General features: G+C 41.2%; 2 protein-coding genes across 3 annotated transcripts; one reads left to right on the forward strand and one right to left on the reverse strand.

The window, feature by feature from the left end:
* Positions 1–95: 95 nt before the first annotated feature.
* bet1 (Bet1 golgi vesicular membrane trafficking protein) lies at positions 96–2,440 on the forward strand. The gene is made up of 4 exons (XM_076301755.1): positions 96–257; positions 800–909; positions 1,029–1,085; positions 1,279–2,440. The coding sequence occupies exons 1-4, from the start codon at positions 239–241 to the stop codon at positions 1,432–1,434; spliced, it is 342 nt and encodes a 113-aa protein (XP_076157870.1). The 5' UTR covers positions 96–238; the 3' UTR covers positions 1,435–2,440.
* On the reverse strand, positions 2,426–22,920 carry LOC143140694 (putative acyl-CoA dehydrogenase 6). 2 transcript variants are annotated; one of them, XM_076301743.1, is made up of 9 exons: positions 22,714–22,920; positions 18,396–18,516; positions 12,842–12,971; positions 11,996–12,102; positions 11,175–11,342; positions 10,688–10,861; positions 9,660–9,821; positions 3,535–3,685; positions 2,426–2,810 (listed from the first exon to the last, which is right to left on the reverse strand). In XM_076301743.1, the coding sequence occupies exons 1-9, from the start codon at positions 22,906–22,908 to the stop codon at positions 2,720–2,722; spliced, it is 1,299 nt and encodes a 432-aa protein (XP_076157858.1). In that variant the 5' UTR covers positions 22,909–22,920; the 3' UTR covers positions 2,426–2,719. The 2 variants fall into 2 exon arrangements, with proteins under 2 accessions (XP_076157858.1, XP_076157859.1); XM_076301744.1 differs by lacking the exon at positions 22,714–22,920 and adding an exon at positions 21,322–22,678.
* Between the last annotated feature and the right edge of the window lie 435 nt (positions 22,921–23,355).

The following is a 23,355-nucleotide window of genomic DNA, read 5'->3' on the forward strand; positions in this document are numbered from 1 at the left end:
ACTGCCCCACACCATGTGTTCTGTGTGTAAATCATCACCCATAATAAACTCACTTACCCAGTTACCATTGCGACACAGGAAAACACATTTTCCTTATGGGCTTCCGTATGGTGTCGTGGCGTAGTCTAAAGAGCAACATTGAAAAGGTGAGATAGGCTACATAGTGGTGGATCAATCATCAGGAACATTTTAGATAAAACGCATTACCTCAAATTGAAATTGTCTTCAAGGAATAACGATGAGGCGCGCAGGTTTGGGTAAGAAGGGTTTGCTTTCATTTCATCACATAAGAGCATAACATTACTCAGCTATGCTAGCTAGCTAGCAGGCTGGCCCGGCATAATTTGCTCAAGTTAGGCCTAAGATTTTACTCAAGAACATATTGTAATTGTTAGTGGACTGTGTGTTTACTTGTATTCGTGGCTGCGAAAATATTCTATATGACTGTTACATTTAATAGCCTAGCCCTGACGAACTGTGTTTCGTTAACGTTAGCTAACGTAAGTCGATGTATGATGGCAGCTAACTGTAACAGCATAGATAGAACATATTCTAAACTAGCGATGCAAACAATCTGCTAACTTTCACCATGCCTTTTTAAATACACGACAAGTAGGCCTACAACTGGCATCTAGCCTGTAGTAGTGAGAGTGTAGTGACATGACTATTGTCCCTTTGTCAGTATTGACAACCTAGTGTGTAAAATGGCCCAGGTGATTGTCGTAAAGATGGTAATCATCTACGTTACAACAAGTCATTTAATTTCGACCTCAACATGTCTCTTCCTAATTGTTAACAGGTGAAGGAGGCCCTCAAGGCAGCTATGTCGCCAGTGGATACAGTGTGCATGAGGAAGAGAATGAACATTTACAAGAAGGTCTGAGGGCAAAAGTCAGTGCTTTGAAGCATGTAAGTTCTCACAGCACAACATGGGTCTGGGACCCTTACACTGATAATTTAACCAAATTACTGTTCGACAAGATACTCTGTGAGTGACTTATTTCTATTTCCCTCTCCTTTCTTTTCAGTTGTCTATTGACATTGGGGCAGAAGTAAAGCATCACAACCAGATGTTGCAAGATATGGTACGTTTCCTCACCACAGCCAGAGAATTAGAATACACATTAACATTACTATATTAATGCTTAAACACCTAAGTTTTCCATTTTTAAGGATTCAACTACATCTATTCCGGTAGTCCCTTCCACTAGGTTTATAATTACACCATAACCCAATGGTTTAATTTTGATTCAGCCTCTGCATTGATTTTCTCCCCAGGACTCTGATTTTGACTCAACAGGAGGTTTACTAGGAGCCACAATGGGCAGACTGAAGCAGTTGTCCAGAGGAAGCCAGACCAAAGTATTTTGCTACATGTTGCTCTTTGCCCTTTTCGTCTTTACCATTTTGTACTGGGTCATTAGATTAAGGTGATGAACAGAGACCTGACGGCTCTTCTCTCTGCTGTCATGCTCTCCCTGCGTGCCATGTTGCTCTGGTTCAGGTAAAAAAAACAATGGGACTGATGGTGATGACAACAAATTGCCATAAGCGTATTTTTATCACAATGAAACATATATGTGCAATATAGCCTAAGGAAGTGTCTTAACCCTACCAATATGAATAGGTGTACCGTAATAATACCGCCCTGTCTAGTTTTCCACACTGTAGGATTACGTGTCTGGAATGGAGTTGTATTGAAGGCTGAGCTACATATATTCAGTTTGGGATAAGGACTGGTTCATGATTGCCGTTGAACTTCGAAGGTGGTCAGGTTTTTTTTTTCCATTATTATTTTTATTTTTTTTTGAGCGGAGTCTCAGACACTTATGTTAATAGGAAAACATATTTTTTAAATTGATGTATAATTTAGAAGAAACAAAGAAGAAGAATTTAGAAGAAACAAAATATTGTGAGGTGACTTAAGATACTTGTGGCAAGTTGTTACTACTTTCATCATTAAAATCAGTCTGTAGCCTGTCCACAAAAATGTAAGGGCTAATGTATGGAAAACAGAACTGGGTAGTGCAACTACACCCCCACCCCCCAAACAAAAAAGGATCAGCAGCAAAGTCTATAAATTAGATGACCGGAACATGCAATACTGTTTTGATAGTGTGCAAAGGGACATTCCACTCTTTACAGTCACATACATTTTTCTGGATCTCCAGGACACTCCTAATTTTTGGGTTTGGATTCAAATACCTTTCAATTTGATCTAGGTTCATTATAAGCTGCTTAATACCACAGGGCTTCACACAGCTGAAGGGCCTACATTTGGATACTTTTTTCCTGCAGCAACTCTTTTGCTCAAAAGCATCTGAACTGCAAAACCAATTCTGAGTTGTAAACAGTGCATGTGATCCATCAAATTTCTCTGTAAATGTCAAGTTGTAAATAAGAGGGAAAATGAGTTCATTAAACATTTTATGTGTAAGAAGTTTCATGTTTTTAATTATTTTACCTCTGTTATAAACACAATGATTCCAGAAGTATTTCATGCTACAATGTGTAAGAGCTGTACAATATTCACACTATATATCTACAAAGAAAATGATTAACAAAAATTATAATTATATATTTAATTATATACAAATAAAACATTAAGGCACTGAATTAACCATTCTTACTGAGACATTGCCATCTTATTCTTATCAAATATTGTGACAGAAGAGCACTTGTGTCATTTCATAATGAAAAAGCTGGGATTATTGTGATGTCACTGCCTGGGCAAGGTGTCCATGTACTTGCATATGATGGCCAGCATGACTTCATCCGCTCCACCTCCAATAGATAATAATCTAGAGTCCCTGGTTTATGAGAAAATATTAGTTGAGATTTTACAGTGATGAATGTTACATCAAACACTACAAACTCAACCTAAACTGCAGTTAAATATACATTGAATGTAAAACTATAAAGGATATCTAATAACTGCTATTCAGAAGAAAATGGTCATGCTCATTCAAACTATGCCTAGCAATGTCACACATAATTTTTCTTTCAAAATAAGTGACAAACATATGACTTCTGACTACGGTCACAAATATGTGATGAGTTCCGCACTATGATGGGACAATTACCCTTTGCGTAGAACTCTAGAAGGAGCCAGGAAAAGTCACTCTTCAACAGGTTACTTGGAAAGGTCTATGTTGTAACACACCCACCACTATGACATAAATAAGTGCTCTTCATCCTGTTACTGAAATCCACGACAGGCACAAATACTGCTCTGGGTGCTTTGGTGTTTGAGAAGAAACAATGTCTTAATTTTATAAAAGTCTACTGTTATGTTTGTATTACTACTACTCTGGGAGAAAGCAAATTTCAGTGAGAAAAATGTCAATGAAGTGAGCAATAATTCCATAATCACACGCTTACTCAACCGACCACATCACTTGGTGTGAGTACTGATCAGTGACGACTGCAGACGTGTGTGTGTGTGTGAGTGTAAGAGAGAGAGAGAGAGACTGACATGCATATATCTGTGCTGGCAGGGTACCAGCTGACTGGAGCATGCCAGAACTGGCTCACCTGTAGAACCTACTGACAAGCACATCGCTGGTGAAGCCCATCCCTCCCCAGTACTGCAGGCAGCTGTCCCCCACCTCCCGAGCCAGTCGGCCTGCCTTCAGCTTGGCCATGGAGGCCAGCTTGGTCACGTCTTGGCCCTTGATGTACATAGCTGTCCCCAGGAAGAAGAGAATCAGTCACACTTGTTGTTGTTAACTTTGCAAAAAGACCTTTTAGACTCTTTCGACTCTTCTGTCCCAACGTCATATGTCTATCCCTACATCGTAATCCCAAACAACTTCCCTCTAAACATAGGCTATGTTCCAAATGCCTTATCACGCATGACTTAAGCCGCCCCCTTCAGTCACATCCGCCCGAATAATTATGGAAATTCCCATGGAAATGGAAATCTAATCATAGGCGATGTTTATTAAACATGGGCAATAGTGACCAATTTAAAAGGTAAACAGTTTCAAACACAGCACAAATGCCTTATCTGGCTACATGAAAGTGTGAAAGTGGAATCAAAATATTAGTGTGAAAGTGGAAAAAAGGAGTTACCCCTTGAGTCAGATCCGGGCAGAAAATGATGGGCAATTCCTTATCCTATGTTTCATTTTTGCACTAGGTTTCATGAAATTTGAGTCAATCATTTTGGTGTAATGTTACTCATAGGACACAAAAGTTGATCACACCACTCCTGAAGTCAAATAACAGATGTGTAATTGCTCAACTTCTTTGTTCAATTGTTCATTTGTATTCGTTCAGTCAGGTGAACCTGGGGCTACAGTGATCCAGTTATCTGTGGATCTCACAGCATGATTCCACTTGTTTAGAAGACTGACGTGCTAATTTAGAGGGTGATGCTAGTGGAAACAGTCCAACTATGAGTTAAACCCAGGTAGAGTGCCTGGGGGTCAGTGTGGTACCAGAGGGTGAGTGGTAATGGCACAAGCGCAAGGACAGTGTCTCGCTCCAGGTGGCATTAGAGCTGGAGTTGTAAATAGTATAAATATTGTAAATATTGTAGTGCAAATATTGTACATACTTAACTGTATATAGTTTGTTGCTTTTTTACATATATGCATGTTGTGTTCTGTGTTTTTGGTCTTACAAGTGCTCTTTAATCTGATGCATTCCTCTAAACCCACTGCTCATTAATCTGATGTATTCTCTTACTGCCCTGTAACTACCACACTTACAATGACTTGAGGAGTTTCCGTTGATTTATTTAAGAGTAGGCTATTAGTTATCAGAGAAAGAACATGGAAGTACCAAATGACTTGCTGGTAAGGCTAAGCTACATCTAAGCTAAATCTTAAAATAATCCTTACCACGTATTGATCAACAAACCTATCCATTAACTACGTAATCTACCAACATTCAACAATGTAAATATACATTATACAGTGTAAAATGTGTGTTTAAATCGTATCCAAAAGCGGTGTACAGATCACTGTTACGGGACAAATTTGGCGAAATCAGAGAAAATCAGAGACTCATGTTAATAAATCACCCATAGGATTGGTCACTATGTTCGGATATAACCCAATCAGGGCTTATTTTGTAGACAAGACCCTCCTCTTTTAAATTAGGTATTACAGGAAGTCTATTGGACATCTTATCGCTAAATCATCCGACCATAAGTGCAATACCGTGCCAAACCAGAGGCGGCAGAATGTACAGAACATTGTGGCGACTTTGTTGGAATAACAATACTTTGTTTGAACCTTGATAGTTTCCAAACTTCAGTAGCTTGAATTAACATGGTTAATGACGTATAGGACACCTGCAAATAACAGACTTATGATGGACTATCTCAGTTTTATCCGTGAATCATCTCCGCTTTTTTTTTTATTTATTCCTAGGCTGACTTTGTAAATTGATAACTGCTTTGAATGAACTTTTTATACATGTATCATTTAAATGTGCAGGTGAAACCAGTTGTGTACTCTACTGTTATTATGACCGCCGCGCAGCGAAGCGGCGGTCATATAGGTTTAGTCAGATTTTTTTTCTTTTTTTTTCTTTTTTCTTTTTCGCATGTCCAAATTTCCGTCAATGATTCCCGGGACACTGAAAGACCGGGGTAGACGAAACTTGGTGGGCATGTAACCCCATATGGATAGCATGGAACCATCGTTTTTCGTTTTGATCTGTAGCCCCCCCGCTGGACTGCACCCCCCGAAAGGAGGGTAGGGCAGACACAGTTTTCTGTGAATATCTCGAGAACCGTAAGGTTTAGGAGGACCATTTTTTTTTTGTATGTTGATCTCAAGGGGCCATGTCAACCCATTCCATAACCACTCATTTCATGTATAGCGCCACCTAGTTAAACACAAAAAAGTAAAAATGAGGTGTTGTAATCGCAGGTATCTGTGACCTAACATAGTCAAAACTGCACGAAATTGGAAGTGTAGGATCATTATGACACCCTCTGAATGCACGCCAAGTTTCGTGGAATTCCGTTCATGGGGGGCCACACAATAAATTAATTTATGTTACTATACACCAACTGGCCTGTAGGTGGCCGGAGACAGTTTTCTGTGAATATCTCGAGAACCGTAGGGCCTAGGAGGTCCACCTTTTTTTTGTATGTTGATCTCAAGGGGCCATGTCAACCCATCCCATTACCACTTATTTCATGTATAGCGCCACCTAGTTAAAAATTAAAAAGCAAAAAATTAGGTGTTTTCATCACAATATCTCTGGCTGACATGGTCAAAACTGCACGAAATTGAAAGTGTAGGATCATTATGACACCCTCCGAATGCATGCCAAGTTTTGTGTACTTTCGTTCATGGGGGGCCTTACAATAAAACAATTTATGTGTACATTTAGTGACGTACACCAACAAGGATTCCCGGGACACTGAAAGACCGGGGTACACAAAACTTGGTGGGCATGTACCCCCACATGGATAGCATGGAACTGTCATTTTTCGTTTTGATCTGTAGCCCCCCCGCTGGACTGGACCCCCCGAAATGAGGGTAGGCCAGACACAGTTCTCTGTGAATATCTTGAGAACTGTAGGGCCTAGGATGACCATTTTTTCCGTATATTTGCCTCCAGGGGTCATGTTAACCCAGTTCATGTGCACACATGTGCACAAACAGATACACACACACACACACACATTCACAGTAATCATACGTATGACACATACTCACACAGTAGACATATGTACGCTTCCATGAACAGGCACATACGCAGGCACGCACACACACACACACACACACACACACACACACACACTCACACACACACACACACACCCACACACATAACATAAACATAACATCAAGAATTTCTCATAATTATGAACAGGCAAGATGGAGGTGGGGTTGTATAAAATGAATTTTACATGTGAAATCTATGAACTAATCATGTTTTGGTACTTGTTGTCTAGCAGATACCAGTGAGAATTGAGTGTGGATAATGCAATTTAGTGAGACAGTTAGAATCATATAGGCCTTTCAGCGTGATTTCTTTTTGTGGAAAAAATGTGCTGGACTGGGCGGCGGTCATATTTTGTACCGCTCTGCGGTACATCTAGTTTAGCCTTGATTCACATGACAGTCACCTACCTGAGAGGTTTAAATCCTTCTACTATGCTTCAACCCAGGGCTCCAGACTAACTTTTTGCACTGGTTGCACTGGTGCGCCTAACTTTTTTTCTTAGGTGCACCAGCACAAAAGTTAGGTGCACCCAAATTTTCAACCACATCGCATTTAACACCGCAGCAGGTTCACTTTTTATCCTTAATTACTGTCCTATATAGGTTGTCCTATGACTTATGATTTACAATTCTACAAGAAAAGTAACTTAATGAAGTGTTGGTGCTTTAAGTGCTCCACTGAGCTGAAATTTAAACTTAAAACATCTCAAGATGAATTAAATAAAAATAACAGTGAGTAAATTAACAGTGCTCACCTTTTAAGGGCTTCAAACTGCACATCTCATGGCTCAATGTCTTACATACTATCCTTCATGATCTTTAGGCCTTGGCTAAACCAGCTCGCCAGGCTAGCATCTTCCATAGAAATGTATTTGAGCACAATTTAAAGAGATGTTCCAAGTAGCCTGGGGGATTTTTATGTGATTTTGCAATGATTGCAATAATCATTTGACAGCCCCACAATGCAATTTACTTTTTAATTTTAGTATTTTTAAATTTTCAATAAGAACATCACTATGGTTAATGCAGTAACAAAATGGTAGGCCTATTATTATAGGCTATTGCAATGACTTGCCATGCTCGATCTAAATGTGTCCATTCAATTCACCGTACACAATGACCACAGTTATACATGCAGGGAATATTCGGGCTTTAACCCATTCGCGCTGGATGCTGCATGACGCAACATTGACCCTCCCGCTGGATGCTGCGTAGCGCAACATTGACCCTCCCGCTGGATGCTGCGTAGCGCAGCATGCTTTATATTTCATGTTTTTAGGTGCTAAAGAGGCTTAGATATTAAATTTTGGTAGACGCTGACAATTTTTAGTATGTTTTCAGAAAACCCTCAGGAAATAAGGTTATTTAGTCTAGAATGCCATAGGATTCTATAGGCTTTTTTAGCAGGCATTTTAGGAGTAAATGGGTTAAATGTAGCAGCGATATTCGGTTTGCGACAAATACCGGATTAAATTGATTGATGCCATCAGAATGAGTTTACACAACTCGCGCGCAAAACGAATATTGCTGTTGAAAACCGGGTTACTCCCTGCATGTAACTGCGGTCAATGGCGCACTCCTTTTCGGCGATATCTGTATCTCTGTCGTTCGGGAAGGCCTTGTATGCATTGTTCGCAATTTTAAGACGTCTTTTCATCTGCAATGACTCCTATACATTTGGCGCAAGTGGCATTCCTGTACGTCGGGTTTACGTTCAAACTATTTTTCTGGTGAATAATTATTTCGGACTGAACTTGGTGAAGGGAAGTTTCACTAGGCCTATCGTAGGCAACGATAAACTTGCTCATCATCTCGGGCTGGTCTGATCGGTTTGCTGCTGCCAGCCGCCGAAAGGCAGTGGGGAGAGGGGACATTTATCTCGGCCTATGTGATCACACTGTAATGCCACTGCATCCACTCTGTTTATCTGACGGGTCTCTGACCTCTCTCTCTCTCTCTCTCTCTACAGCACACGCATTTTCAAATTTACACACAGGCACTGGGCCACGGCCAATCAGAGGGGAGGTCCCGCCCTTCACTATCTGTGATTTGTTTAAACCACGATATTGGCCAAATATGTGTCTGTTATTGAACCAAAGGTAGAGTTTTAATGCGGACACTTTTTCCTCTCTCGAAAAGCTGGTCGCACCGGTGCGACCTCCGATTTTTTTAGTCGCACTTTTGAAAAATTAGGTCGCATATGCGACCAAATTGGTCGCACTCTGGAGCCCTGCTTCAACCACAGGCCAAAAGCTGTAGTTACTGTATGTTACAAACTACATAACTTTACGACAGTGATTACGAACGTTTGCTGGAACTATAGTTTTGGGGAAACACTTTGTGTCGCTTAATGATGCATCGGACTATGTAAGTTGCACCACCATAGTTCAAACTGATATTTTGGGAATGCTTGCACAGTTCCAACCATGCAAGCTGCTACATACACTACCGGTCAAAAGTTTGGGATCACTTAGAAATTTCCATTCCACTCCATTATAGACAGAATCCCAGCTGAGATCAGTTGCATTGTTTTTTTAATCAGGGCAGCAGATTACATTATGTGCTTACATAATTGCAAAAGGGTTCTCCAGTGTTTTCTCAGTTAGCCTTTTAAAATTATATCAGATTAGGGAACAGAATGTGCCTTTGGAACATTGGATGAACCGTTGCTGATAATAGGCAATGTAAATATTGCATTAAAGATCAGCCATTTCTTTCTACTACAGTAGAGAACCCTTGTGCACTTATGTAAGCACTCAACTGATCTGTAACTCAGTCGGTAGCTAGTCTACTGGCACCAGACATAAAAACATCTGGGGTCAATCATGAGGTAATCTGATCTAAATGCGGATTGGGATCAATTATTCAGTCAATGACGTGGTACCAGATACGATCAAATCAATCTCCTAATCCACACTCAGCTAGGATAAGTTAAGATAGCCTCGACTGTGCGCCTTGCAGACCCACCTGTGGCGCGGTACAGCAGGGAGCGCAGCAGCTCCACCTCCGTCTCCAGCTCAGCCAGCCGGAAGTGCACAGCCTGGTGGTAGAGCACGGGCTGGTTGAAGATCTTCCTCTGCCGCGTGTACTTGATAGTCTCCTGCAATACCTTCTCCATCATGGACATGACTGTTAGCAACGACACAGTTAGCATTTATTTATTAATTCACTCAATATGGGGGGGGGGGGGGGGGGGGGGATAACAACATTTACTTAGGCATTTAGTGTCACTCAGTAATCGCTCTAATGCCAAGACGTATTACTAAGAGGGCAGATATGAACACACACAATACAGGGAAGTAATCACATGCATGTCTCACTACATGTACTTCCACATCTCCAAAATACATGTCCTTGGCATTATTAGTTCTAAGCTACCACTTGCACTTCAGGGGTGTTAGCCAGAGAACAAAGTGCCCGAGTATTGTTTTTTTTTCTAATTCACAATTGGGCAGGCAGGAGTCACAGGGTGGGTGGGTAAAAATGTGAGCGATATGGCGGTCCTGTGTCCTGTGCTTGTTCGCAACCTTCGCCCGTCCCCATACATCTATCAGTGGGAGCTGAGAAAGAATGGATGACTCAGGATTCCAGGGAGAGGTTAATCTCATCTGACTGCAGGGGGGGAAGGAAATGACCAGTCTACCCTGCTAAAAGGAAAAGGCCGACTTTCTAGCGTCTTGTGTTTGGCTCAATTTCAAGAATCCAAACAGGGTTCCTCCATTCACATGGACAGACAGATTTAAGGCATGAATGCATTACAACTACTTTCACACAATAATACCATCTTGCCACTGACTAATGGGCCCTTCAGAAAGCCATATGTCATGGGGTTCTACTCACACTAACGGGAAAAGCCTCCTTTCTACTCTCCACCTCCCACAACCCTCTTGCTGCTCCTGATGTTGTGAAATACGCTGGAGCAAGAGAGGCCTGCCTCCAAGGTACAGCCCATGTGCACGGTGGGGGCAGTCTGAGGTGAAGGGTCATACACTTACTACTGGCCACTGCCCACAGTCTCTCTTCCTGGAACTGCAGCATCTGGTAGGTGAAGCCCATCCCCTCCTGGCCAATGAGGTTCTTGCATGGCACTCGCACGTCATCGAAGAACACCTCTGCCGTGTCCGAGGACCACATCCCAATCTTACCAATCTTACGCGCAATATGGACCCCTTTGACACAAGCAAATGAATACAATGTATGAGAATGTCCCCTGTCTGGGCTACAGTACTTCCAGTGAAACAGACAGATAGGGAAAATACTGTACATCAAGATGGAATTTAACATGATTTCTGTAGTCCAACATTTTTTCTCAACATGGACTGAACCCAAGTTTTATATACATTTTCCAGACACATGGACCATGGTATACTATACTGTAGGTCATAAAGGAAATTGATGATCTATCAACATGGACTGAATCTAACTTCTGTATCTTTCCTTTCCTTGTACTGACTCTTAATTCTGGTATGTTGTTGTTGTCACCTGGTGAGTTCATTGGCAGACAGATGAGGGACTTGTTTTTGTGCGGGGGACCGTCGCTGGTGTTGGCTAGCAGGCACATCCAGTCAGCCTGAGTGCCATTAGTTGTCCACATCTTGCCCCCGTTAATGACAAACTCGTCCCCCTTCCGCACCGCTTTTGTCTTAATGCCTAGTGGAGAGAGGGGGGAAAAAGTAAAGATAAAGGGGAAAAAAATAGTTTCTCCTTTTCATTCTGTTTCCACAATATCTGCGTATGACTTTGCCACGTGGCTTCAATCATGTATTCTAACCTGAACAATGAACAATGAAAGCAAACCTCAATGAGTCATTGAGACGTGGCTAAGCCAGTCATCCTCTCATCCTACAGCACAACCACCACCACCCCCCCCCCTCATTCTTTCCTCATCAGACTACTAAGTGTCATGCACATGCATGCTGCAGGACAGTTATCCAATGGGAAATGAGTTCCATGAAATCAGCAATTAAGAGATGAAAAGCACACCATTCCTACATAAGGACGCCCCGGTGGCTCTCAAGGACTCAAGTGATCTTTTGCGGTCCTCTTCCAGAAAACAAAATAATGATTGTACACTTACTTTAAAAAAAAAAAAAAGAAGCCTTGCACCAAACCGTGTATTTGAGCCCTTTTATCTCACAATGTACTTGCTTGCTTTGCACTGGCTTTGAAGCCTGCAACGCACTATGTTTTCTGATTCCCAGTTAAGGGGATGTTGCAGTGATACAGCCCTAGGGGGGAAGTGGCGAAAGCAAGCGGAAAAACAGTTCCCTTTGATGATGACTTGTCATTAGCAGGGAACTTACTTGCGACATCGGAACCAGCCCCAACCTCGCTCACCCCCAGGCATGCCACTTTGTCCCCCATTATGGAGGGCAACAGGAACTCTCTCCTCAGCTCTGCAGAGCCGAACCTGGAGGGCCCAGGACGGGAAGGGGGAAAGAGAAGAACAAAGAGGATGAGGGGCTGCACTACCACTTGCTTTCACAGAACAGCATTGCAAAACATAATTATACATGCACAGCACACTGTGGGACATCATTGTGGCTTTAATGAGAAGTTGAACACCCAGTCTGCGCATAGCTGTCGGTCACATAAGTATGTATTGGCGATGCCTTGGGCAGAACCAAAGTGGTCCAGATGAAAACACATTTTTAGTTAGATTTGCAACTTTGTATCAGCTTTTGTTCAGTAAATGTCTTTTCAAAGTTCTGCTTCAGCATCTTTCTTTTTTTAGATATTTTTTTGGCCTTTTATGCCTAATTTACAGGACAGTAGAGAATGACAGGAAGCGAGTGGGAGAGAGTCGGGATGGGATCCGGAAAGGACCACGGGGCGGGAATCGAACCCGGGTCGCCGGCGTACGGTGCAGGTGCCCCAGTCAGCCGCGCCACGGCTGGGGCCAGCATTTTTCTTAAACATTATATAAGCTGCTTTCAGACATGTCCTCTGCAGTATATGCGGATATTTGTCAAACGGAGGTCTGACCCTTCGGGGGATTCAGATATGATGCTAACATGCAAAAATTATGCAGTCATATGTGTAAACAACACCGATGCACATGAACAGAATCTTTGCATGGTTGAACGTGGTTGTTTGGATGCACAGTTGCACTACACACTACATTATATGCTTTTGTGTGTAGACCTTACCTGGCCAGCGCAGGTGTGGCCATATCGCTCTGAACTCCGATGGCCATGGGGATCCCGCCACAGTTGATGTTGCCCAGTTCCTCTGAAACAGCCACACTGTAGCTGAAGTCCAGTCCCAGCCCTCCATACTCTGGCAGTGACACAAAACACCAAAATTTACTTTCTCACATTGCTTCCTTATAACTCTTTCCAATATCTTCTCTCTTGGTATTCCTCAGAAAATAATACTCAGCCAGAAATAGATTTTAAAGGAGCGATTTGTAGGATTGTTACCGAACGTTCTGTAGGCCAAAATCAAAACACTGGTGAACGTTCTCAAGACTACCAGACGCGAGCCTCTTCTGGGTTGCCAGATGTAATTAAGACTTAGCTAATAACGTTAGTTGACCTGCAGCTGCTTTAACGTTTTCTCTAACCATGACAGATGAAGAACTTGCAGATGAAGTTTAACCTAGGCTACCTGTCGTGGAGAAATATGGCCAGCTCTGCGTCAGACTTTTGACGACATTTGACGTTTTGACATTTGACGAAGACGTCGCCATATCAGTAAGCTCCTCCGATGTCCACTTAATTTGTTTCTTGTTTTAATTTTGGAAATTTGCCTGCCTCTTGTAGGCGTTCATGACTACAACTGACAGCAAGTTGACAGTTGGCCTTTGCTAATTTGGCAACACAAATAGGAGGACTCGCCAGCCCATTATTAATACGCTATTCTAGAATTAATCGTTCAAAAAATAAACGAAAATTCCAAGAGATTCCGCCCCGTAACTCATTTTTTTTCATGGGTTTTATGGGGTTTTACAGGTTATAGTAATGTTGTCAAATAAGCCATTACTTCAATTCATCGTGTTTCCTTACTCTCTGACAACATATGGCGATCATTTTTGGAATGGTTACCATTTATTTTCCATTATTTCCTACATACTGGACCCTTTAAAGGATCTATGATTACGTACTGTGTATAGCAAAACATACACGAGCATGTTTTCATGTGCAGTGGGATAATTAATACTATTACAATGTATTAATAACATTCGTCCTTTCGTGTTGTTATGTCAACACTGACAAATTTATGCAGGTCCATGGAATGTCCATGAAGTAATAGCTTAATTTTAAAAGCAGTCTGTTGGGATTGCAGGACTACATGGTGAGTAAGCTCTCTGCTCTGCCATGACCTTCAATTTCACCTTGATGATTTACATGAGACATCTGAAGTCGGCCAAGCTAAACCAGACATGCTTCAAGGGAAAACCCAACCACTGAACAGACAAAGACTCTACAAAGCCATTATAACAATGAAGAGTTTGCAGGTGCTCGAGGTCGGGCGGATCATCTGAGAAACACTTTTCACATGCAGGGGAGACATCTATGTATTTTATTATGTCTAATGTTGCTCTTCAAAGTAGTAGTAGGAGTAATGCACTGAAAATCTCCCATGCAGCAGTAATGTCAAACCCATTGCCTTAGCACGGCGATAGATGTCAGGGGCACAAGGCTTACAAAAGATCACTCCGGCACAAAAGTTTTTAAAACTTTGCATTTATATCCGCTTGGTAGATTTTCACAGAACATTAAAACTTGAACCTTGACTTAGACAGCAATTACTTTGAAGAGACCTCACCACTACGGCTTTTTCAGGCCATTTATCTAGATATGTGTGATGACAGCACATGAAATAACATTAGCCTTCAGCTATTCCATAAGACCTTATCTGCTGAAAGCCTGATCAACACTTTGCCCAACATTCCATGAACGTGACTCCTTGCATTTGTACTTTTCAAAACGAATGTATGAAACAGCCAAAGCTTAAAGCAACACCGTGCAATAATCTGCCACTTTTTGAGATATGTTTTTATGCGTAATAACAACTATTTCTTATCATCTTCGAAATAATTTTGATGTACCGATATATGGTCGTGATTTGTGAAGGACACACACCACCTATTGCCCCCGCTGGCTGTCCACTCTATGCACAATGCAGTTTTGTTTAGGTAAAAACACCCCACTAACATCTAAAAAAGCATTACCAGCATGACATTGCCAATAATTTTGCCAAACAAGATAGCGTAACATAGTTCCACGTTAGAAAGATTATATCATATTATTATATTAGATGACCAGCTTGTGAAATTCAATGTTAGTGTATCTGACTGAAGTCATTTGTTAACTGTTCTTCAAAACCAGGCCGGACAGGAAACTGAGGATGTCATACATCTGACCGAGTATGTGAGTCAAGTAAATATTTGAGCAGGCCTTGGTTTAAAAAAACGTCCAATTATGCGGATCTGAGGTCCGACACCCTGACATCCTGGTGCGGCCGACTTGGAAAAACAAATCCTGAAGGAATTGAGTCGTTGTTTCATCTACAGGGGCGGTTCGATGTCGCAGTTGGCTGCGGTCACGATGAAAAGAGCACTGAGATGTCCAACAGGGGGAGGAAACATCACGAGGAGGACAAAGACAGCTGTTTCAACTTAAGAGCCGACAGGGCCACCAGGGCCAGTGACCATTTCATTAGAGTGAAAACAAGAATCACAGCTGTGGCCGACAATTGGACAGATACACCAATGACTTCACTTGTGTGTTTATATGTGGTTGTGACTCCGGGGTAGCAAATATTAATTTTATGACATGTGGAGAATCCATTTAATCGACATGCTGGTTTATTAAGACAGCATGGGTGAGGCACATGAGATAACCACACACAACACCACATAAGAACAATTTTACCATATTTACAATGTGAGTCGAGCCTGATTGTATGACTAACATTCATATGTTGGGCGAGGACCATATGCCTCATATGACCAGAATGCATTTCCTTAGCTACATAACAAAAATAATTGTCATAGTGATATTTTTCAAGGCCAGGCTATGGTGGGAAGAATAGTTATTGGCGGGATTAATCACCTATTCTTGGCCTTTGAAGACATAAAATGTCTGAGCTCTTGAGTCATTAATTAAGTACTTATCAGAGGATGAGAAGTACAGAATGAACTTTGAATTCATCATGTCATCCACTGCTGCCTGATTTCACATTTCATGAGGCAAGTGGAAAAATTAGGATTTGGGAAAATACTTTCACTGCCAGCTCTTCACAACGCAGAGGAGTTGCTGTGAAAACTCCCTGTTGATTGAATAATGACCTTGAACATGGGAGGAGAGGTCACTGGTGTTACGTCCGAGCTCGGTGTTGGCAGGCTGGACTATGCTTCCGCTTTTAGCAAGTACAGAGTACTGAGCGCCAAACTTTGGCTGTTTTAGTGCATTTTGTCTCTTTTGTGTGTTCTTGTGCATGTATTTTTACGTTTGTGTGACTGTTCATATCACAGTGCAAATCTTTGCTGAACACTAAACGGCAGACATTTGTGTCTGTGTGTGTGTGTGTATGTGGTACATATTATGCATTTGTACTACAATATTGATTATCTAATCAGTGTTGACCATGAGTAAGCCAAATAAATGCTGTGCCAGAAGTTTGTAAGGTGTCATTTCCTCCAGTCTCCTTCAATCCTTGTACGGGATGCAGGTCTTTCATTCCCTGACTTATTTGAAAATTAAAGTAATTCCGTATATCCCAGCATTATTACTCAGAGAGAAAGACCTCGTGTTACTGGCACGTCTTCAGTCTTGCTGGAAGCCCTTTGTCTCATGTTGCATTGACTGAAAACATCCTCTGTCACATTTGCTACCTGGAACAATATAGTCTTCCTGGGATAAGGCACTTCCAGGCACTGTCTTGAATTTCCCCTTGGGGATCAATAAAGTATCTATCTATCTATCTATCAAAGTATTACAATAATACAATGACGTACTACTTACTATGATCATAGAAGACCACCTGTCAGTTTTTCACTATGTAATAAACCTGCATTAACATTTATTGGTGAGTGGCCATCTCCAATGAAAAATGACGTGGGAGTTTTTGATAACTGTAACTGTCGGCAGAGGTGGGAGTTATGAGCAGGGAAAATAGATCTGCTGTCACTGCTCAAGTTGAATGCTCACAGCAGCCTAATATCAATATGATATTTCTCAGATATGTTGTGGCTCCTTTTAGCCTGACGAGCCAGACCCACATCAAGATGTAGGGTCTGGGGACTCACCATTCTCAGGTGGGATAATCGGTTGTCTTTCAAATTCCCTCTGCACGCAATAGGATAGCGCTACAACTCATGAGTCCCATGCGTTTTCCCACCAGCGGAGCTAGTTGGCTAGTTCAAACTTTTGCCAACTTAAAAAAAGCTTAACTTGTGTAACGCTGTTAGGCAACAGCAACATCCTTCTTTGTTTTCAAGTAGCAGGGAATTCACGTAGAACCGTTGCTCTGCCATCAATCATTATGTTAAGCCCGCCTACCGACTCTATACACAATGTGATTGGCCTTATCGAAGTTTAATTTTTCCATCTCGCAAGCCAACGGAGAGTTGCTAGACTACCATGGCAGCAAATTACATTTGCTGCCGCTAGGGTGCGTCTAGATTTCTAGGCTAGGCTCCTTTAGCAGGCACCATCTTTTATTGAGGTTATCCAATATCCCAGTCTGGTAATCTTGTACCGGGAACAGCCCTCGCTGCCCTGTAATCCAGATGAGCTAATGCAAAACTCTTCAGATGTCAGCACTTTCTAATTCATTCTCTCCCTCTCCCCCTCTCTCTCCTTTATAAAGCCGTTTCCCCCCTATGGGGCCAGCTGATCAGTCACCACACAGCTCTCAAGTGTGAATGCATTTATCTCTTCTTCTGCCATGAGAGGGAGGCTAGAAATGGCTGCAATTAATGAATTAAGGGCTGCAATTAATGTTTTTTGTCATAGTTGATTAATCAGTCAATTATTTTCTCAAATAACCGATTAGTTGTTTGATTGATAAAATGCTAGGAAATGGTGAAAAAATACTAATAAGTGTTTCGCAAAGCCCAGATTATGCCCTCAAATGCCTTGTTTTGTCCACATGCCAAAATTATCTGCTTTATAGAACAGAAAGTAAAGTTGAAAATTTTCAAACTGAAAAAGCTGATTAATAGATTACCAATGTACCATTGTTCCACAGACTCTAACGGTTCACCCCAAATGCAATAGCTCTTGCTGATGGCTGACATTAAAAAAAAAAAAACAACAACTTATTTTTTAAATGATGTCTGCTAGCGCCACAAAAGGAAATCTGAGGGCCATTCTTTTCACATTCTCCTTTTACCTTCATGACTAGTTTTCCCAGAGGATGATGTCAATTCTTGACAAAATACAATAGTATTGCCTTTTACATTATAAATTATATGTACCAGTTATTATGCTATTATAAGTCCTGGCGCCTATGTGCTCACAGACACAATAGATTTCCGCTTCTTGCTCTTGAGATAATTTTCAATCCTTTATTCATTTATCTACATGGCTTTTCATTTGGCACACCTCTTTAAAGCAACCTGTACAGTATTCATATTTGCTGAGGTGCTTCAACTTTCACAAAGGCTAAGAATGTGAAAACTTGCTGTGTAACAATGATGAGTAGATTCAGGAAGTTCAGAAAGTTTCAAAAGAACAAAGTTGGTCAACCTACCAACGGGCTTGTTGACTCCTAAAAACCCAGCATTTCCAAGGATCTTGAAAATCTTGTGAGCAGGAAACAATCCCTCTTCCTCCCACTTGTCCACATAGGGGTTGATCTCCTGGTCCACAATCTACAAAACACAGGCCACTCAGATACAACAACAAAAGAGTAGGTCGGTTTGTGTATGCATGTTACACTTTCATACTGCAGGGTCCACATTGTGTTAAAGGAGGCATTCATGGCTTGTTGTGTAGACAGATTTTTTTTTTAACTTATGCATAATAAAATCATCCAATAGCATAATTTGTTTTACTTTCCTACCCTACACGAGGTATAGGGAATGAAATGAATTCTTGATGTGTTTTCCACCGTCTGATTTGCCAGTCAGGGATTTTACACGATTTGAAGCCCATAAAAATTTTTGTCATATTCAGCAATCATCTCCTCACAACCGCTAGCTGCCCAACCCGTGATTACACTGTGAAAAACCCTGGTCTCTGTAGGCAGTCCAGGCTCCGAAAACTGGAAACAAACAACGTGGGGGAATTTATCTGGGAATACTGAAAGTATGGGTGAGCTGCCTCGCTGGTATGTTTCGTTTGGTCCTTGGTTATATGGTATATTTTTTATTTTTTTTTGGTAAGAAAAGCACCTGCTAATTAATGTAAACATCCCTGACTGCACCTTAAGCAGTGATTTGCGATCAGTTTCAACATGATTGAATATCAGAAGTATCTTGACTTTATCAGATTCACTTCACACAGAAGAGCAATCATTTTGAGGCAATTTCAGCAGTGGTGACATACAATTCCCATGCCTATTGTCAGAGGTACAGACATACTGCGACAATTACGCCACTTACAATTTGACATAAACAATAACTCTTGTTTCTATGTAAGACAGACACAGCAGACTAGGCTAATGCCCAGAGATTTGATAGTGTTCAGTAAGTGCCAAAACCTATGCTTGCGCAATTCTTTGGAATCCTCTCCGCAGTCATCTGATCACCATGCCTTTTTTCTCCAGAATGCCTAAATCATGGCAGTGTCACAGAATACAATGGTTTAAATTGTATTTCACAATGACACAGAAAATAACCTGTATGTGGGCAATTCCAAGCAAAACTGTCACGTCCATGAGTTTAGCAACTAAATACCATGGAATTGTGTTGGCATTATGGATGTGAGTTTTTGTTTTTTTTAAGTATATTTTTTTGGGCTTTATGGAGTGGAGAGTGGAGAGTGACAGGAAGCGAATGGGAGAGAGAGCAGGGGTGGGATCCGGAAAGGACCACGGGGCGGGAATCGAACCCGGGTCGCCGGCATACGGTGCAGGTGCCCCAGCCAGTTGCGCCACAGCTGGGGCGTAGATGTGACAGTTTTGTGCGGAATTGCCCACATACATTTCCCTTAAGCAAAAGAAGGAGGAACAAAACATCAAATTGGCTACATTAATAGTGAATCAAGAGGGGGGAAATGACACAAAGTCATAACAAAACATAACTTTGGAGCCCTTCAGCAAAACAGATGTCCTTGGAAGAATTATTTTTACTTTCATAATTTCCATTCACTTTGGAAAGCTAATGAAGAGGCCCCCAGTCTACTTTCAGTTGCTTTGAGTGTCAACAAGTCCTTAAAAACAAACCAGAGAATAATCTGGCTCTTTCCTGTGGAAGAACATTGTGGGACTCGAAAATAGAGAATGAGTGTTCTGCAAAGTATTATTAAATTAAAAGCATCTAATGCAGAAATATTCCAATTTTATTCAATTTATCAAGCATTATGAGAACCTGAGTCAAGGTTTTTTCTTTTGCTTGCTAATTGTTTTAACAAGCATTATTCAATTAGTCTGAATTAGAACATGTTTTACTTTTGTAACAAACTGAAAATTACTTCTCCGTCATGACCTCATAGTGCATAGCCTAATGTCCTTGCAGACCAAGAGCACTTTACAGCATGTGCTTTAAACTTCTCAACTGAAGTTACATTTTGAAAGTCTGAGACAGATAGGCCTAGAGAAACGGGAACTCAACTCCCTCTTCCAAACTAAACAAACAAGGCTTCACCGACAAGCCAACAGAAACATACTGTCTGAAAACAGAGGCAAAATAGGAGCAAGTAACCCATTCTGGGGAAATTACTGAAGTTACACGAGACCCAACTACAAGACTCAAAACACACCAGCCTAGTCAACACAACAGCCAGAGGTATCCATATGGAGCAAAATATAATCTAACGATCCTAATGGATAGTGCAGAAAAGGAAGGGAGGTTTCCTCCGAGCCTTGGAAAAAAGGAAACACTTCTCCCTGGGGGCCTTAAATCAGTTATCTCTTTTTTTTCAGAAACTGTTGTGATGTTTTGGTTCTTGCAGAAGAATTTCCTATCACTGGGCCTAAGATTTGTGGTCAACAGTAATGACCAACACCACAGAGCACCACTCAACTAAGCTTCCAACGAAGCATATCCCGCCTAGAAAATGAATGTGCAATGTCAATGATCATTTGAACACATTCTCACACCCAAAGGGGATGATGTTTCACAGAAAAATACATAATTGAAGTTGTTGATTGACCACGAAATTCCTTTTAAAACAATACATGAGAGAGTTATGGTGTATGGCTCAACACTGATGTACTGTACAGTGAAGGAGGCAACCTAAAATATCTGTTATTGACAAATGTTATCTAGAAATGCTGACAAACAACACTAACATGCCACAGCAAGCATTATGGAGCACTGAACATCTACATTCAAAACGAATAATAAGATCATGCGCTACACTGGACGCTCTTAACCACTTGTGGCGATTTGGGGTGGGGCTGAGCAGAAGGGCAGGAACCTGAACAGCATCCTCTTCCTCCCCACACCTGCCAGTCTTGGAGCACATCCCTCTAGGCCTTACTGTAGGTGATAACTGCAGTGATTCACACTCACCAGTCTACAATGTTCACCTCCATTCTCAACTGCATTGTCTCCCAGCATCCCATTTCCTCTCCTGTATTGGGAGTGTTCCCCACAGCTGCCTATTTTCATCTCCCGGCATCCTCTGAGGGTGGCAGCGGAATAATAACAACTTCCCTCCACTTCATATTTCCGACTGTTGTATGGTGAACTATTTTTAGATGCTCAAATGTTTAGCGTAGATCCTTAGTAACCACATGAGTCTAGACAGGGTTAATGTGGCAGAGGAGAGGGCGTGAAGGTTAAGAAGAAGGACATCTATTCTTATTTTACGGCAATGTAGTTGTCACTGGGGGAAAGTGCTAAATGGTTGTCTAAATATAACATAATATAACTTAAGTATAGCTCCAAGATTATTCATTTTGATTTTGAACTTTTTACCCATAATGGCTTAATAATGCATGAATTAATTTCATAATCAAATATTCAATTTGATTCAGATGTTGAAATATGGGCCTAAATACGGCATTTCATTATTTATTTTTCTTGTCTTACTGTCGAGTAAATTCATGTTGTCCTCACTTCCACACTATATTGTTATCACTTCTACTACACTACCTCACATACTATACATTACATAGGCTTCAGCAATGTGCTTCTGTCTCATTGTTTAGGCCCCTATGATTTTTTTGCAATGCGGCTTTTGGGTGAATGAATGAGCACAAACTCTGCAGTGACTTGGCAAATAGAATAACCATAACACCGTATTCTTTCAGCATAGGCCTTGAACTCCTCTATCCACCGTCATAGTCATGCATACACACTGACAATCTTCCTTTCACTGCCTGTAACATTACACGAACACGACTTCTAAGAAGAAACTGATTGACATGTTACAAAGTAAACGGTCAGGAATCTAATAAAAAAAAAGACAAATATCCAGATATTAGTTATCTTACTCGCTAATTGTATTTAACATTAGATAAAATTGCTGACATTGACTGTGAATCCTGTGACCTATTTTCTCTCCTCATCAAAACATTCTCAGAGTAGCAGTGACAAATGACAGAATTGTACAGGCTTAACATTTACAGACTTAACATCGTGCAGTGTATATTTACTTAGCAATACCCCTTCATAGACATTGGACAACCTAAACGTAACGTTGTCTGATTTTCCTAGGGTTTTTGATAGGAGCTTGTGTACTGACATAACACATATGACCTCTCACCTACTATAGCCCGGTGTCTAAATTAACTACATTACACCCTTTCTACAAATTTGCATGAACTATGTTTGCAATGATGGCTACTAAGATTAGAGTACACCTTAATAAACGTAACTGTAACTTACTGAAATTAATTTAGACAGTTTAAAACGTCAACAACGCTAAGTTAGCCCTCTAGGCTAGCTTGCTAAAGCTACCTTCTTTAGGGATTCCTTCAGTGCAAAATGCTCCGGCGTATAAAGAATATGATCAGATGTTTCGGGACTGCTGGTGGCCTTGGCTTTGGAGGACGCTTTCTCTGATAACTGTCTTTTGATGCAAACGGCCGTTGCTTTATAGAGACCACGGTTAGCAGTCAGGTAAAGACGGAGAGATCTTTCCAAAAGCGCCATGTCTGGTCTACTACCGCGTCTGACTTGCGCATGCGCAATGGCTACACAGTTATGTGACATTTAGGTCGAAAGTTGATAGGCCTACATTTATTCACGCATACACGCTGTATTAGTAAGTCTCCATTTATTATAGACATACCATTAAATAAAATGTTTATTGTGAACCGCTATCACTAACTTATCAATAGGCTATCCATGCACACAGATATTTTAAACAAGCATGAGAGAAATAGACTCAGATAGGCCTGACACAAAGTGAGGCACTGAACCCATTAAACAAAACAAGAACAATCATTGCACAAAACGACTTGTGATTTATTGTGTCACTTTCAAGGGGAAACACACTGTACAATCAGAAAGGGCCTTGATTAGGATTTTTTACAAAGGCGTGATTTTTTACAAAGGCGTGATAAAAACTTTCAAATCTGTTTGCATATCAATCCTTGT

Source organism: Alosa pseudoharengus, unplaced genomic scaffold (assembly GCF_046254945.1).
Source record: "Alosa pseudoharengus isolate Yale_2024_CS ecotype anadromous, Long Island Sound unplaced genomic scaffold, YU_APseudo_1.1 YU_APseudo_1.1_scf_23, whole genome shotgun sequence".
NCBI classification, from domain to species: domain Eukaryota; kingdom Metazoa; phylum Chordata; class Actinopteri; order Clupeiformes; family Clupeidae; genus Alosa; species Alosa pseudoharengus.